Source organism: Electrophorus electricus, chromosome 24 (genome assembly GCF_041902795.1).
Source record: "Electrophorus electricus isolate QZ-2024a chromosome 24, ASM4190279v1, whole genome shotgun sequence".
NCBI lineage: Eukaryota > Metazoa > Chordata > Actinopteri > Gymnotiformes > Gymnotidae > Electrophorus > Electrophorus electricus.
In genome coordinates this window covers 3,996,386-4,014,006 of record NC_137520.1, presented here as the reverse complement: position 1 = coordinate 4,014,006, position 17,621 = coordinate 3,996,386, and the positions used below count along the sequence as shown (strand labels likewise).

Here is a 17,621-nt window from a genome sequence, read left to right as displayed (position 1 = left end):
GCATTTCCAAGCTAGTGAGATCATATCCATCAGCTGTGCTGTTTAACTGCACCAACCGATTTCTCTTATGAAGATACTTCGACTCAAGCCCACATTCTCTGGGTACTCACTCACCTGCATCAGGTGACACCCTGTAAGGGCAGTGATTGGCTCTTGTCTCAGACCTTCCCCAAGGTAAGAGACAGAGTGATTAACACCCAGTTGGTAACCTCTTCAGTAAGCTTCCTTCCACTGGAAACGGGGGTTTGACCACGATCTTAAATGTCAGCACAGTCGTCGTACTACATACAATTATGGTAAGTTTAACCACCAGTAAATACACTGTCTAGTGAGTTTAAGAAATAATATGGTAATGTCATGCACTCCACAAACATCTAATGATGGTCATATTTTGTGTTATTGTTGAGAATCAAATTAAAATCTTTGAACTCTGCAGTAGAGGGTGTGGTATAGGATAATGAGTTGTGTTGGAGGGGTGGAGCCATAATCACACCATTGATATGCCTGCTTTATTCACCTTGATATTAAGATGTTCCTCAGCAGTTCATGTTCCATACGCAGACATATACTATGAATAAAAGTTTCCATATCTTCCACTTTTATTGCTAAACCATATGAAAGAGGTTTAATATGAGACTGCCAAATCTCTTAAAGGGTTATTTTTAACTTCCTGTTTCTCTGAGAGATTGTCATAACTCTTTAGGGCCATTGTTAACTTTCTGTTTCACTGGGGGTCTAAAAATGAAGAGACGGGAGCCGGGTTGCATGGCATTCCAAAAAGGATTTCGCAGCCAGCCTCAGTGGTCGGTTCTCTCTACTGCAATTAGGCCAACGCCATCACAGCTTGAAAGCAAACACAGAGCATCTTAAGAGGACTTATTTTCCAAAGACAGTTGGACGTCTCAGGTTGGTAAACATAGAGCAAGTGTCCATCTCCCATAGCCATCCACACCCACACACGCAAACAATGATTTTGCACACTGCACTTTTAATATTTCAGAGAGCTCAGCCTCGTCTTTCAGTTATAAAAATATGCTAAAGGTTTTCTTTTAAAGAACTGGACTTTGTAGCAACTGTTTGCAGAAACCTGTAGTGCACGGAAGTTTGCCAATTGCCTTAGATTGCAGATTCATCTTGTTTTGCACTTATAGAATACTGTCTGTAGTATACCTACTATTGTTCACTGAGTATTGTAAATGGTCTATAGCATACCGTCAATTAAACACTGTATATAATACACAGACTCTTGTAAACTGTCTATAGAATACTGTCTATAATATGCGCTTTATGGTATACTCTCAATAGAACAATATCTGTATTATACTGTCTATTGCATACTTTTTTATTGTATGACACTTGTAAGGGAAATTTTCTACTCAGGTTCATATATATGTCGAGAGCTTGCAGAAAATCTCATTTTTTGCCAGAACCACTACAGATGGATTTGAACAAATTCTGGAATTATCATACAGAAAAGATTTTTCCCACGGTATTGTGTTGGTTATGTGATGTGGGTTTGAGTCCGGTAATGTTGGCAAGCCCATCAGTATACGTGGTAGTACTAATGCTATTGAAGATCGAAATCTGATGGCAACCAATTGAGTCATTTCAGAAAGTGGTGGGGAGTTGACCCCAGCGTAATTCATGTCTAAGGTTAAAACTAAAAGTGTGGAAGGAGAGTAGTCTGAATTGGGTTCTGGAGTTGAACTCCAGCTCACACATTGAACTCTGCTGCCAGCCATGAGCATTTCCAAGCTAGTGAGATCATATCCATCAGCTGTGCTGTTTAACTGCACCAACCGATTTCTCTTATGAAGATACTTCGACTCAAGCCCACATTCTCTGGGTACTCACTCACCTGCATCAGGTGACACCCTGTAAGGGCAGTGATTGGCTCTTGTCTCAGACCTTCCCCAAGGTAAGAGACAGAGTGATTAACACCCAGTTGGTAACCTCTTCAGTAAGCTTCCTTCCACTGGAAACGGGGGTTTGACCACGATCTTAAATGTCAGCACAGTCGTCGTACTACATACAATTATGGTAAGTTTAACCACCAGTAAATACACTGTCTAGTGAGTTTAAGAAATAATATGGTAATGTCATGCACTCCACAAACATCTAATGATGGTCATATTTTGTGTTATTGTTGAGAATCAAATTAAAATCTTTGAACTCTGCAGTAGAGGGTGTGGTATAGGATAATGAGTTGTGTTGGAGGGGTGGAGCCATAATCACACCATTGATATGCCTGCTTTATTCACCTTGATATTAAGATGTTCCTCAGCAGTTCATGTTCCATACGCAGACATATACTATGAATAAAAGTTTCCATATCTTCCACTTTTATTGCTAAACCATATGAAAGAGGTTTAATATGAGACTGCCAAATCTCTTAAAGGGTTATTTTTAACTTCCTGTTTCTCTGAGAGATTGTCATAACTCTTTAGGGCCATTGTTAACTTTTTGTTTCACTGGGGGTCTAAAAATGAAGAGACGGGAGCCGGGTTGCATGGCATTCCAAAAAGGATTTCGCAGCCAGCCTCAGTGGTCGGTTCTCTCTACTGCAATTAGGCCAACGCCATCACAGCTTGAAAGCAAACACAGAGCATCTTAAGAGGACTTATTTTCCAAAGACAGTTGGACGTCTCAGGTTGGTAAACATAGAGCAAGTGTCCATCTCCCATAGCCATCCACACCCACACACGCAAACAATGATTTTGCACACTGCACTTTTAATATTTCAGAGAGCTCAGCCTCGTCTTTCAGTTATAAAAATATGCTAAAGGTTTTCTTTTAAAGAACTGGACTTTGTAGCAACTGTTTGCAGAAACCTGTAGTGCACGGAAGTTTGCCAATTGCCTTAGATTGCAGATTCATCTTGTTTTGCACTTATAGAATACTGTCTGTAGTATACCTACTATTGTTCACTGAGTATTGTAAATGGTCTATAGCATACCGTCAATTAAACACTGTATATAATACACAGACTCTTGTAAACTGTCTATAGAATACTGTCTATAATATGCGCTTTATGGTATACTCTCAATAGAACAATATCTGTATTATACTGTCTATTGCATACTTTTTTATTGTATGACACTTGTAAGGGAAATTTTCTACTCAGGTTCATATATATGTCGAGAGCTTGCAGAAAATCTCATTTTTTGCCAGAACCACTACAGATGGATTTGAACAAATTCTGGAATTATCATACAGAAAAGATTTTTCCCACGGTATTGTGTTGGTTATGTGATGTGGGTTTGAGTCCGGTAATGTTGGCAAGCCCATCAGTATACGTGGTAGTACTAATGCTATTGAAGATCGAAATCTGATGGCAACCAATTGAGTCATTTCAGAAAGTGGTGGGGAGTTGACCCCAGCGTAATTCATGTCTAAGGTTAAAACTAAAAGCATGGAAGGAGAGTAGTCTGAATTGGGTTCTGGAGTTGAACTCCAGCTCACACATTGAACTCTGCTGCCAGCCATGAGCATTTCCAAGCTAGTGAGATCATATCCATCAGCTGTGCTGTTTAACTGCACCAACCGATTTCTCTTATGAAGATACTTCGACTCAAGCCCACATTCTCTGGGTACTCACTCACCTGCATCAGGTGACACCCTGTAAGGGCAGTGATTGGCTCTTGTCTCAGACCTTCCCCAAGGTAAGAGACAGAGTGATTAACACCCAGTTGGTAACCTCTTCAGTAAGCTTCCTTCCACTGGAAATGGGGGTTTGACCACGATCTTAAATGTCAGCACAGTCGTCGTACTACATACAATTATGGTAAGTTTAACCACCAGTAAATACACTGTCTAGTGAGTTTAAGAAATAATATGGTAATGTCATGCACTCCACAAACATCTAATGATGGTCATATTTTGTGTTATTGTTGAGAATCAAATTAAAATCTTTGAACTCTGCAGTAGAGGGTGTGGTATAGGATAATGAGTTGTGTTGGAGGGGTGGAGCCATAATCACACCATTGATATGCCTGCTTTATTCACCTTGATATTAAGATGTTCCTCAGCAGTTCATGTTCCATACGCAGACATATACTATGAATAAAAGTTTCCATATCTTCCACTTTTATTGCTAAACCATATGAAAGAGGTTTAATATGAGACTGCCAAATCTCTTAAAGGGTTATTTTTAACTTCCTGTTTCTCTGAGAGATTGTCATAACTCTTTAGGGCCATTGTTAACTTTCTGTTTCACTGGGGGTCTAAAAATGAAGAGACGGGAGCCGGGTTGCATGGCATTCCAAAAAGGATTTCGCAGCCAGCCTCAGTGGTCGGTTCTCTCTACTGCAATTAGGCCAACGCCATCACAGCTTGAAAGCAAACACAGAGCATCTTAAGAGGACTTATTTTCCAAAGACAGTTGGACGTCTCAGGTTGGTAAACATAGAGCAAGTGTCCATCTCCCATAGCCATCCACACCCACACACGCAAACAATGATTTTGCACACTGCACTTTTAATATTTCAGAGAGCTCAACCTCGTCTTTCAGTTATAAAAATATGCTAAAGGTTTTCTTTTAAAGAACTGGACTTTGTAGCAACTGTTTGCAGAAACCTGTAGTGCACGGAAGTTTGCAAATTGCCTTAGATTGCAGATTCATCTTGTTTTGCACTTATAGAATACTGTCTGTAGTATACCTACTATTGTTCACTGAGTATTGTAAATGGTCTATAGCATACCGTCAATTAAACACTGTATATAATACACAGACTCTTGTAAACTGTCTATAGAATACTGTCTATAATATGCGCTTTATGGTATACTCTCAATAGAACAATGTCTGTATTATACTGTCTATTGCATACTTTTTTATTGTATGACACTTGTAAGGGAAATTTTCTACTCAGGTTCATATATATGTCGAGAGCTTGCAGAAAATCTCATTTTTTGCCAGAACCACTACAGATGGATTTGAACAAATTCTGGAATTATCATACAGACAATATTTTTCCCACGGTATTGCGTTGGTTATGTGATGTGGGTTTGAGTCCGATAATATTGGCAAACCCATCAGTATACGTGGTAGTACTAACGCTATTGAAGATCGAAATCTGATGGCAACCAATTGAGTCATTTCAGAAAGTGGTGGGGAGTTGACCCCAGCGTAATTCATGTCTAAGGTTAAAACTAAAAGTGTGGAAGGAGAGTAGTCTGAATTGGGTTCTGGAGTTGAACTCCAGCTCACACATTGAACTCTGCTGCCACAGTGTGTTATTGCCGAGAACCAAATGAAAATCTTTGACATTTGCAGTGGAGGGTGTGGTATATGGTAATAAGTTTGCATTGCAGGGGAGGAGTATAATGACATCAGGGACATACCTGCTTTATTTACCTTGATATTAATATTTTCCATTTCACTGGTTCACGTTCCATACACAAGCATATATGATGCCTAATATATGACCAATTGTCATATCTGAAAGCATCCTAAGAGGTTCTGGGTGTTAGTTTTCATTTTAAAACCTAGTCTATAGGGCTGAACAAATATTAACTTGCAGGTTTAAATTACCTTATGTATCTCTACTAAGAATACTACTTTTGTTTGGCTTTATGCCAAGGTAAATTTAACTTTCACAAGTTAGGAAACATGGCCTAGTACTGTTATTATACCCATTGCTTCTCTTCTCAAAATACACAAAAATGTGTTTTGTTTTCAACTTTGCCCTGACACCAAGAACAGAAAAGAAGACCTAGACACTGAAATAAAAAGGAGCATTTGGCCCATTTTAATGCAGGGAAGAGTTGAGGCCTGACAGCTGTCTTCATATAATAGGCATCCAAATTCAAATTCACTGCTGATGGATTTCACATTACTGGATTGAGAATGTTCATGGCAGGTATCAGAGTTCTATGAGCTGGATTTCAGACTACTCTCCTTCCACACTCTCAGTCAATTTAACTCTCCCATTTAGGATTTTAATGTATATGAGCATTTGAAGACAAACCCTATGCCCTTTTAGGAAGACTTGGTATTGATATGACTCAAGTTTTTAATTGGCTGGTCTGTGTTTTGCCAGTAACTGTGTCTACATTCCAGTTGAAGCCTGTCATCCTATTGGTCCTTCCTCCTGTTCCTGATTGGTTGGTGCCTGTTCCCTATTTCCTATAAAAGACGGGCTAAAAATGCTGTTTTACAGATTGTTGCCTGATTTTGCCATTGAGTGGTTGTGGTAAGTGTGCCTGAGTGTTTTGACTTTATCTTTTGCCCTGACCCTTCTGAACTATAATATATGATTGTAAAAGTCTTGTACATTTCTAAGCCTTATAAATAGAGCATACTGCTGGAAGCAGAGAAATCCACACTGTTTGTGCTTACATTTTTCTCTTGGTTAAACACTAGTTAGGGTGTGAGGGAAGCGCTGTGTATTTTTATTTGATTTGGGTAAGTACGGTAGCTCTCTCTGTCTCTATCTAGTCTTATTTTGGCCTTGTGTACTCCTTAAGTTTGATCCCACTACTCAGTAAACAACAGTAAGAAATAAATGACACACTGGCCTCACATCTTTTTTCTTCTGCTGTCTGACCCTAGATCAGGCTGTAGCAAAATTTTTAAAACAAATGACAGAATCACTGAATGCAAAGTGAATGTGGAGTTTAAAGGAGACAGAAAATATAATGTGAATTATTCTTTCCAGTGATCTGTGTCATTTAAGTAATTTAATAGACCATGTTTAAACACTATTTAAATGTTATTGTTTTCCCTTTCATGGCCAGGCCATGTGATATTTTGGAATTTACCCATGGCCACATGATTGGATTACCTCCTATTAAATTTATAGAACATATACTTCCTTTACCTAAATATATATATATATATATTTATATAGCACATGGTGAAACTAGATATGTCAAAGAGGAAAAATATTAAAGATTTGCAACATAAAAACCACTAGGAAGCCAGGAAGAAATCTTCCAAAAACTACAGTTGCTAAAAAACTATATAAAACCAACGGTGATTGTAACAAATCAGTGTGAAGAACAGCTTGCATCAACAAGGAAAGATTTAATGACATACTGAACAAACAGAGCAAAAGAAATCAAACCACATTCTTGAGTCAAAACACAAATGTAAACGGCTAAACGCAATACAGAAAGAAAGACCAGAAAACACAGGCTCAGGACCAAAACCATGAAATAAAAAAGAGCTTAACTACTGAAAATAAAGCTTGGAAATAAACTCAGATAGTGACTTTCAAACTGTGTAGGCTTGCAGTCTGGGTAAATAGCAGATTACAGTTTTGATTACAGTTGATGGGATGTGCTGGTGATCAGAAGGCTGAAGACACCTAGCATTGAAACCTACATTGGGGGCATGTGGACAATTTGATAACTCAGAAAAAAATAGACACTATCACAACAGAGCAAGAATGAATCTACTTGAAAAAGCAAAAGATGGTTCATAATTTACCTTTTCTGGATAATGGCACATTAGACCATAGTGGATATTTTAAACCAATAAATGATGGAAAGTTCACTTTGATTTTTGGAGAAGGCTTAATTTTTATTCTCCATTTATTTAAATGGTTATTTGTCCAATATGAACACTATGTTAAAAATGTCCATGAGATGATAATGGAATAGCAGCAACGACTACAGCTATTGAAATGGATTGTGATTAACACGAATAGGCAGAAATTTGTACCTAAATACACTTCTGCTTAATGCTGTCCAAATATATTAGTTATGCTTACACTAAATGCATTCTTATTAGGAACCAGAAGAAGATTGGTTTTTTTTAATCATCATGTTAGGCACAATCCTTCAATAATCAAAGTCTATAAATATTAAGCAATAGTAATTATTACATTCAATTAAAGTGATGTTGAAATGCCTGTGAAAAAGAAAGTTACATTAAAAAAATCACATTTGGTTCACAGTATAAAAGGAAGATGTAGGAAATAAAAGCACCAGTAAGGCATGCCATAATTGGTTTGTCAGGATGTGATTCTTGTGACATGTCAAAATGGTTTGGGCAAGTTGTTATGGCTCACTGAAATCATAAAATTCTGAATTTATACAGGCAAAGAATATCTCCTGAAATCTCTCCCTTCTGAGTGCTCTCGTCTGAATTTTATGATCCCTAAAATTGTTGTGTTTGAAATAAATATTTCTATCACAGAAATGTTATTAATAAAGTACTAAATAAAGTATTATATAATAAAGTACTTTATGTAATAAAATAATAAAGTACTATGACTGCAGCAAATCCCACAGGCCTTCAGGCCTGCTGTTCTGTTTCAAAACCACAAACGCTGTGGAAGCAGCCGTTTACTTGCCAGTAGCACTGTTCACAGAAGTAGCAGATATAGATGCTGGGTTCATGGGTTCAGTGTTACTATTCCGGATCACTGTTGCACTGTTTTTCCACGTCTTCATCCACCTAAAAGGGAGAAATTAATCAAAGTAAACAATGAGTCTGCAAATGCTACAGAGCGCCCTCCAGAAGCACCTCAACCAGCAAATGTGTCAAAGTGAGAAAGTGAAGTGAAACAGGAAATGAGCTATGAGTACTAAAGCTTCATACTGCCTGAACATGACTGATAATATGAACTCTCTACTACTTATGCTGATGCTTAAGATTTCTATGTACTGCCATTATTGCACAATTATTCATGGAAACTAAATCTGTGTAGATTCGCTTTCTACTTTCTACTGGTGCATTTCATATTTTGGCTATATTTTATCTTTGTATTTAATTTTTTCCCTTTTTTCTCTTGTATTTTCTTTGCTTTATATTTGATCTTCTATTTTATCTTCATTTATTCCATTTCAGTTTATTTTTACTCTGTAAAGCACTTTGTGAACCTTGTATAAAAAGTACTATATTGATATTATTAACATCTGTTCCTACGCATTGATGTAATCATTAAATTCACAGATCACAGAATAGCGATAAATATCCTTTTAAATATTCTCAGAATGTCTGCAAAAATAGCCAGTGGTATGTCACATAGCCTCTAATGATCGACACTTAGGACTAAGCCAGCACTTATAAGTCTGCTTTGAGGAAGCATTTGGCCACATATCCTTTGCATACTTTCAAAGTACCAGTCCAAGTTTTTTTTCATGCTATACATTGTATTTACTTTTAGTTATAAGCAACACATATTTCTATTCTATTCAGTTTTACCAAGCAGCAGTTAATCGTTAAACCTAATGAACCTTTACATCTAATGAATCATTGCAGCTCACTGACCCTTGTGTTGTTGCTGTGGACTGAACATATTTGGGTGAAACGATCCTGAAGGTACTGGTTCCCAAAGCCCATAATTCGGCTGACTGCCTGGCTGGAGAGTCCTGCCACCTTCGCAGTGAAGTCCAGGGTGAAGGCAAGCTGTACGAGCTCTGGGGCAGCATGGGAAACCTGCTCCTGAGTCTGGGGGATCTGGGATATGTACTGATCAGCAAGCTTCTGGAAGGAAGTGTAGGACAATCTCTGGAAGAAAAGCTTCATTGTGCTGTCCTTCTGAATCTAAGCAGGGGATTGAAGTGAATTTAAGCCACAAATTTCATTCACTGAGTTTTAGTGTAATTTAACTAAGTGTTAAATGGAAAGCATGTATTTGCTTTTGAGTGGAAAGAAACTTTTCACCTTCTCATTAATGGCATCTCCATGTTGTTTCATCAGAGTGATTATCTTCTCAATTGTGACATCATCTAAAGCGCATAAACAAAACTATGTAGCAGTGAACAGCTATTAAGAGCTCTTAACTCTTTCTCTGGATATGTGTTGAAGCAAAGCACATCAACACACACATGAAGGACATGTCTCACTAAATGACCAAAAAAACCACACATGCTCTCCAAATGCCAAATCACAAATAAATATCACTGTAACTGTGAGATATTGAGCAATGCATTAAGCTCCAGAAACCAGGAATGTCTGACTGTACAGACAGTCTTTAGACAAACTCTTAATGTCTGATCTTATACTCCGACTTATTTTTAGTCTGTCTGCCCTTGATAAAATTAAATGGCAACAGCTAAATTCCACTTGTGTGCAGACATACATCTGCCACACATGCATCACAATATCCTTTTGCTTATGCGGAACATTCACCTGTTGGAGGACTCCACCCTCCTACAGCAGCAGCAGCAGCCTGACTCCCAGCTCCATCTCCAACTGGAATGCCCTTCACTTCCTTCACAATGCGCTCCATCTCCTTAGAAACATTCTCAAAATACGCGTTGGTCGGCTCCACAACTGTATAGAAAAGAAAGGGCTGCTCAATTTTGGGTCGTCTTTTTTGTTGGTTACTTCAATGCACAGTAAGACAGGTGATTCCAATTTCCTCTTCTCACAGACCTTCGTTCAAATCTAACATATCTGATCCAACTAATCAAGCTCTTTACTCTGAACGCTAGAGCTAAGTGTATTGATTTAGAGGTTAACTTATTGTCCAGGAGCAGGACTGGTCATGTGTAAAAGATTCAGAAATGATTAAATTAAATGTGGTGTCAACATCATTTAGCTATAAAAGTGTAGAACACAGCCAGATTGGTAACCCACCATCAAGCGGCCTCACCATGTCCCCAGGAGAGAGAGTAAAAGGCTTTTGCGAAGACTCAGACTTGTCCATATCCCGATTCCTGAGTGAGATCCTTTTAAAAGAATGCTTCTTTTTCACAGCTTTGGAAGGGTGAGGCGAAGACTCACTAGCACCTTCAGGGCTCAGTCTGGTTACATGGACTCTGCACTCTGAAGAGCAACTGGTGTGTGTAGGAGACACACCTTCTGCCCTTCTCTCAGACCCATTCCTTGAGAACCACTGGAAGAAAACCCGTAAGAACGACTTTCTTGCAGGCTTTGTTGGATTCTGGGTTTGCTTTTCTATACTCAGACTGCAAAGCCTGGATGAAGACAACATAGAGTCTGATTCACACAGTTTGTCGAACTCTGTGGTTTTTAGGACCCTCTCAATGGACTGGCGGTGACTGGAGATGTCACTGACCGCCCGCCGGGCCTGGCTGCTGCCCTGGGGCTGTGTCACCCATTTATGGGATTTCAGCCTCCATTTCCCAGATGGACCTGCATCATTGAGACTCAGGCTGCGCTTGACATACACCTCCAGGAGACGTTTGGTGGACCGTTGGTCAAAGAATAGCAACGGGCGAACATGAGTGGCATGGTCTGCCTTAGGCATCCTGAAATCTCTGTCAGAAAATGGAGACAAATAATGTCACGGAGGAAAAGAAATTCACCCCATAATTACAGTATTATTTATGTTAATAATAACAGTATTATTTATGTCAATAACAATATTAGTAAATATTCCACTAATGTAAAGAAAAAAGGTATATACATATATAAAGGTAGCTTTTATAAATTGGCTACTGAGGCTACGCCCTGCCTGTCTTTCAACTAACAGGCATCAGAATAATGTCAGATTTTTGCCATCCACAATTTGCTCTTAGGAAATGCTTTGAAGTACATTATTTTGGACTTCTGCGGACCTAAGAACAATGGCACCTCTCTATGTATACAATTACGGCAGTTGCCGATGACGAGCAGTTTGAGGAGGGCTGTGCTGGGCGAGTGCATGGGTCAGACGGCATGGAACACGGTGTCGTGAAGGAGCGTCTGGGCAAGGTGGTATTTCGGGTATGCGCAGGGCATTGGACTCCGGTGGTCCATTGGGACAGGCTCACGCTGTACCGGCCCCACAATACAGAGACTGCACCCATTGGACACATTGGAAAATGTTCGCGCTTATTTCATACGACTGACATTTCATGAAATTAAACACATTATTTGTAATCAAAAACAAATACCAAACAAGTGTGCTACAAATATATTTTAAACCATCGTTCTGATACTTTCAATATTGTTCAACGCTAAGTAGATCCTTCCTTTCCCGTCGCTGATTTCTTTTCAGTAAACGTGAAGTTGAGGAGCAGCTGATTTGTTTTCAAACCCGGGCTTCTTGTCCCCGGGGCTTTTTAAAGCAGTTACCCCCACATGGAGCTGGCCAGAGGGAAAGCCGACCACCAGCAATCCGTGCGCCTCCCCGTAAACTAGATGTAGTTTAACATTCAATGTTTCATGTTATTTATAGTGTTTATATGTGTATGTCTTGGTTTAAGCTTAATTGGGCTCTTTAGGTTTTAGTTTTACTAGTGTGGAAGTAGTAGTTGTTTTTCTGATATAAGTTATTCAAGCTACGCTGCTGATTAAAAGTACTACTTCATGAGCCGACCAGTTATTTTCTCGGAAGACATCGCGAGAACTAGCGTTTTATTTTAAGAAGTCACGCTATAGTGGTATTGTTGCGTGTATGTGTCTACGCCCACCAAAATATTTCATCATGCTGTTCTGCCTTAAAACAGAAGTTATACCCAGTTCTTTTTAATTGAGAATTAGTTACATTGAATAAGAAAAGCAACAAAATATATAAATAAAAGGAACGTTTACTAAACGGTCCCTACACAACGTCAGTAACGTTATTAGACTATTATGTGGTCCGGAAGAAATTTAACTCAGATAAATACGCATAAAGCGACTAGAATTATCAAACACAATTAAAAAATCTTTTTAGAATATACGAGGTAGCCAGTTTGCAATGTAAAAGAGGCTGAAACATATATGAAGTCATTTGAAACAAACAAAAAAAAAAAAAAAACAAACAAAAAAAACTTACCACTCCGAGCTCTGAGAAAGGACGTTGCTAAGGACCTTTACGCTTAAACAGAAGTCACACTTAGCCACATTTAGCACTTGTGCAGTAAAGCCAAAACAAAAATAAGAACAAAGGGAAAGAGAAAGTGCACTGTTTCAATACCATACGATACCCAGAAAGACAGAGCCCGTACAGCAACCGGGAGACCAGCCCACTGCATGCATATTCTGTACCGATATAAAGTTAGACTGATATATCATGTTTGATATTTGCTAGACATTCGCCAACTTTAAACTTCAATAACTCCTGAAAGGGTTGTCATACTTACCTAATTTCGCAACAGAATTGAAAGAGAATAGGGAAATAGCGAACAAGTCTTATTTCCCGTAATTTCAACAGCTAAATTTTGTGCTAGGTTTGCAAATTAGGGATCATCATTAAAGATGCACAGAAAACAAAAGCGTAAAAAACACAAACACTGCTACATTAACTAATATTAGTTAAACACACTTGATTCTACTCATCAATAAATTGCCAGGCTTAGTTTGTGTGTCTGAGCAGAGCAATCACAAATTTAAATTCAAAATAAATACACAATTAATGTAAAGTAGATATTGCATTACATCCAACTTCCATGTATCATTTCTACGATACTTTGTTTTAGTGATTTATATAATGTGCTTCAAATGGTATTGAAATCCAAAAGTGTTAAAACAGTTACAACAGTGTATCATATCTCAGAAAATCATTAATACAAACTTGTAGACACTTTAAGTTGGTTTTGGTGCTGTAGGTCATGCTTTTAATTAATTCCTTCCTGTTTGTTTGGCTTTTTTTTAATTAGTAGAAACGTTTGCGTCTACTATGTCTTTTTGATGATAATCCCTAATTCGCAAAACACTATTAAACCTTTTTAGAACTTTGTTGAAATTATGGGCAATAAGGCATATGCATTGTATTTCTCATTATATCTAATATAAAATATTTATTTCATCCTCTATTTCATTATATTAAGATGGTAAGTAAGTATGTTGACACTTTTTGGAGATGACGAAAGTTGGTGAATAATATCAAATATCAAGTATCACCCTCGAAAACTGAAATCGAAAACTGTAACCCGAGTTTATGATTTATGACGTAGAATGGCAAATTGTGAGTCTAAGAGTTTCTTGAATGACACTATAGACAATTGAATGACTGGCTAGGAAATACACACACACACACACACACACACTGCAAACAACTGTACTGGACATAGATAGAATAAATAGATATGTATCTTTCAATTATATTAACCTTGGCAATAACTTTTTTATTTTCTATCTATCTATCTATCTATCTATCTATCTATCTATCTATCTATCTATCTATCTATCTATCTATCTATCTATCTATCTATCTATCTATCTATCTATCTATCTATTCAACCTCTTAAAGTCCAGGCTTATTATTAATTTGACAGCATGTTATGCAGTAACTATTGTAAGTTATCCAGTGTCTATGCTAACTAATGTAAAATGTATGCAGTGAACACTGAGAGTTTGGTCCCACCTGTGGGCCCTCGCAGTAAATCTCGACATCTGGGGGTAATGTCATCAGCCCAGGGCCTCTGTGTCTGTAGTGTGTTTCAGGAACAGCTGGGGAAAATCCAAGGTAAACATAACAAACAATAAGGCTTTTAAAAATTCATGATGTATGCCAGGGAGTACTTGACTACTTGTGACTTACCCTTGCCTGAGACAACCCAAAGACCAAAAGGCCAAGCAAGCAAGACTATTGTTGCAGCATCACATTACTTTTTCACACTACTCTGGCAAATTGGCACAGCTGATCTGGCAGTCTGTGCTTGTGTTTGCTCTTGTGTGTGTGTGTTGTTTAGGGGAACCTACTGTAATGGAGCTGTCTGTCTTTCCATCTGTGTGTGTGTGTGTGTGTGTGTGTGTGTGTGTGTGTGTGTGTGTGTGTGTGTGTGTGTGTGTGTGTGTGTTGTTTGCTTGTGATTCTTTGTGTGTGTATACAGGAATGAAACACCACTGGGCCCAGATGAGCATGATATACATAAACACTCTCACTTCACTATCATGCCAGGACCAGCTGATAGGCTACTTTCCATTTCCACACCACAGAGATGCCCCATCTTTTGTGTGACGGATGTGGAGATTAGCCAGTCAACATGCAAAGTGGACAATGTGAAAGTTACAGCTCATCAGCAAACTCATCTGTCACACCAAAATCACATATTTTGTCTGTGGATTTATCACTTCTCAAAAGCACTAGTAGGCTTTTATGTCACATTCAAAAACTGACTTCCTGTTCATTCTTACACATGAAAGGTGAAATCAGAGCAAAATGTCACTCTAATCTAAGAATTATTTTAAAAACAGTATTAAGAGTGTGTGTTTGTATAGAGACTAGTACACCCTGAGAGGCCTTTGGATAAAAACCACCACATGGAGGCAGCGTGGGTCTGCAGATAGTTCCTTTCGGAATATGGGCTGTTATTTAGCGCAGACTGTAGCTCGTTTTTATATGTTTCACCTGTGTTTATGTGGCGAAAATCAGTAATCCTGTCCTCTCCAACCCTCTCGGATGTTCACCCAGTGTGGGTTTACACAAGGTCTGAGCTGATGTGTGTTACTGCGAGGCAGATTTGACTTCAGCCCAGAGCAACATTAATCTTCCTCAATCCTCCTTTATATTAACATTAGAGTTAGACATTTATACCTTTATTTTATTAATTAATTTTTTATAGCGCTAGTTCCACTATATATTTTCATAAAGGATTACAAACGGAGTGTTCAAATTAAGTCATATGTGGTAATTTGTCTTAATTCTGGCTGGTGAGAATCAAAAGAGGATACACTTTAATGTTAGGTATTATGTTTTCTTTTGAGACATTGCCTTTCTGACCTGCATACAGTATACAGTGCTCAAATCCCTACCCAACATTACAGTAATTTTGCTATGCGAGAAATAATTATTCTCTCATGTAGTGTTGAACTGGCTTTTTCCTTAAAAAAATTTTTTCCCAAATGTCTGTAAGCAGTGGGCCACTAAGTTCACATGGTTTATCAAGCCTGCTTGTAATGAAAGGTAACAGATCTGGTGTGCTGAGGTCAGTAGAAGTAAACAGCTCCTTGTCAGCTGTTATGCCTGTGCAGATGTGTTGTTTCTGTTCCAGTAACTTTTGAATAACAGCACCCAGCCATGACCTGTTCCAACCCCCCCCCCCCCCCCCCCCCAAACACTAAAAATAAAAGTAAAGTAATATTTATGTGCTTTGCACATGATAACTCTGAATATCCAAATCAGGTGAAACACCAGCTTGGTTGAACAGAACCTGGAACATCAGTGTTAAGGCCGCAGCTATCCAAGCGTTGCTGCTGATCTCCTGGTTGCGTTGACAGCAGGTTTTAGGTCATACTTGTGTTATATTGCAGGTCTCTGCGGCACCATGCACTCTCCGTTGTGCTGCCACCTACTGGCCACGAGTAGCAAGGCTGGTAAGAGCGATTGTTTGTGGAATTAGACACTGTTCTTTAATTAGACCTGTTTAATTATATATTATATATATATATTATATATTAATTATATATGATAGAGTTGTTTTATTTAGTCTTACTATAACCTCCTTGTGTAACTTCTAATAATGTTACACATTCTTTCTAAGAGCAGTATTTAAAAAGCAGAAATAAACACATTTTACTGACTATCAAATTGTGGCAAATGGACACACAACTAGTAGACAGACACACAGACACAGTTCATTATAGCATAGCTCTATCATGCTAGCCTTTATCCTAACATGGGAGTAATACTATTAACAAACTCAAAAAATTATAATTTGTCTGCCTGTAAATCCCATTTAATGGCATACAGTACCAAGTGCTGTTGCTATGAGGACATTTTACAGAGTCCTTTAATTTGGTAAATAAGCCTTTTTATATATGTCTGATGTCATGATGTTAAAATCATATTTAATTATGTTATCAGTAAAGGTGAGTGAGTTACAGAGACATGCCATCATAATCTTCGAGCATTTTCAACCTGCCAGACGGAATGTTTTTGGTCAGGCTGAATCTATTTGTTTTTGCACTTTAATCTGCCCATCATGTTGGTGGAGGTTTATCATTGTCCTGAATATCTATACAGTCCCAAGGTAGATGACAAGGATGTCAGCATGCCAGATTCATATAAGTCTTTCCAGTTTTAATTCACAGTTTAATATATAAGAAATCTATTTTTTTTATTTATTCTGCGAATCTGCGATAACATCAAAGGACTTGACAACCTGACAAGTGAAGAAGTCATTTACACCAAAATTCAATCTGTCTCAGGAAACACAAGATACACTTACACAGTCTGCCGCTGAGAAGGAATTCACCCCAGATTGCCTTAAGTGATCAGCAGCCAGACTGAACAGGTCTTATCGAAAGATCCAGTGACTTTTTGGCATCTTCCAAAAGAGATATAGGTCAGGATTTACCATGTTACCTTCAAGTCACCCATGTGAATCATTCAGGGGAGTTTAACTGAACTCCTGTGGGTTAATTATTAAGATGAGGGTTAAGAATAACTTTAAGATTTAACTGATGTTAGTCATCCAGAGCATTAAAGTGGCTGTCTGCCTTCAGTGTTTAATCAGTTATTTGTTTCACATAATTATGTAGTAAAAGAATCTAGAATAAATGGTCATTTATGAGAAACAGGACATTTTTTAATTATCTTTCTCTAAATTAAGAAGTTCAGTTAGGAAGACTTCCTTGGTGTGTGTGCATTTGCATGTATGTATGTATGTATGTATGTATGTGTGCGTGTGTGTGTTGGGGGGGGGGGTATGTGAGATGAAATGGCATTTTGTGCTGTTGAGTAATGAGACTTCAGGACATCCTGCGTACCAGACCCCCCCTGGCATGCTGGGTCAGCCTTCTGGCAGCTTGTGGCCCACTGTGCCAAGGGGAGTGTGACCTTTCACTTCTCACA

General features: G+C 38.3%; 1 protein-coding gene across 6 annotated transcripts; it reads right to left on the bottom strand.

Moving 5' to 3' along the window:
- Window positions 1-7,010: 7,010 nt before the first annotated feature.
- On the bottom strand, window positions 7,011-17,063 carry LOC113587806 (uncharacterized). 6 transcript variants are annotated; one of them, XM_035522537.2, is made up of 7 exons: window positions 16,996-17,063; window positions 14,190-14,275; window positions 10,532-11,175; window positions 10,082-10,225; window positions 9,614-9,678; window positions 9,218-9,493; window positions 7,011-8,401 (listed from the first exon to the last, which is right to left on the bottom strand). In XM_035522537.2, exons 2-7 carry the CDS (start codon window positions 14,216-14,218, stop codon window positions 8,357-8,359), a joined length of 1,203 nt encoding a protein of 400 aa, XP_035378430.1. In that variant the 5' UTR covers window positions 14,219-14,275; window positions 16,996-17,063; the 3' UTR covers window positions 7,011-8,356. The 6 variants fall into 6 exon arrangements, with proteins under 6 accessions (XP_035378430.1, XP_081563230.1, XP_035378432.1 ...); XM_081707104.1 differs by lacking the exon at window positions 16,996-17,063 and adding an exon at window positions 14,367-14,383; XM_035522539.2 differs by lacking the exons at window positions 14,190-14,275; window positions 16,996-17,063 and adding exons at window positions 12,660-12,865; window positions 12,967-13,058.
- Window positions 17,064-17,621: the final 558 nt, after the last annotated feature.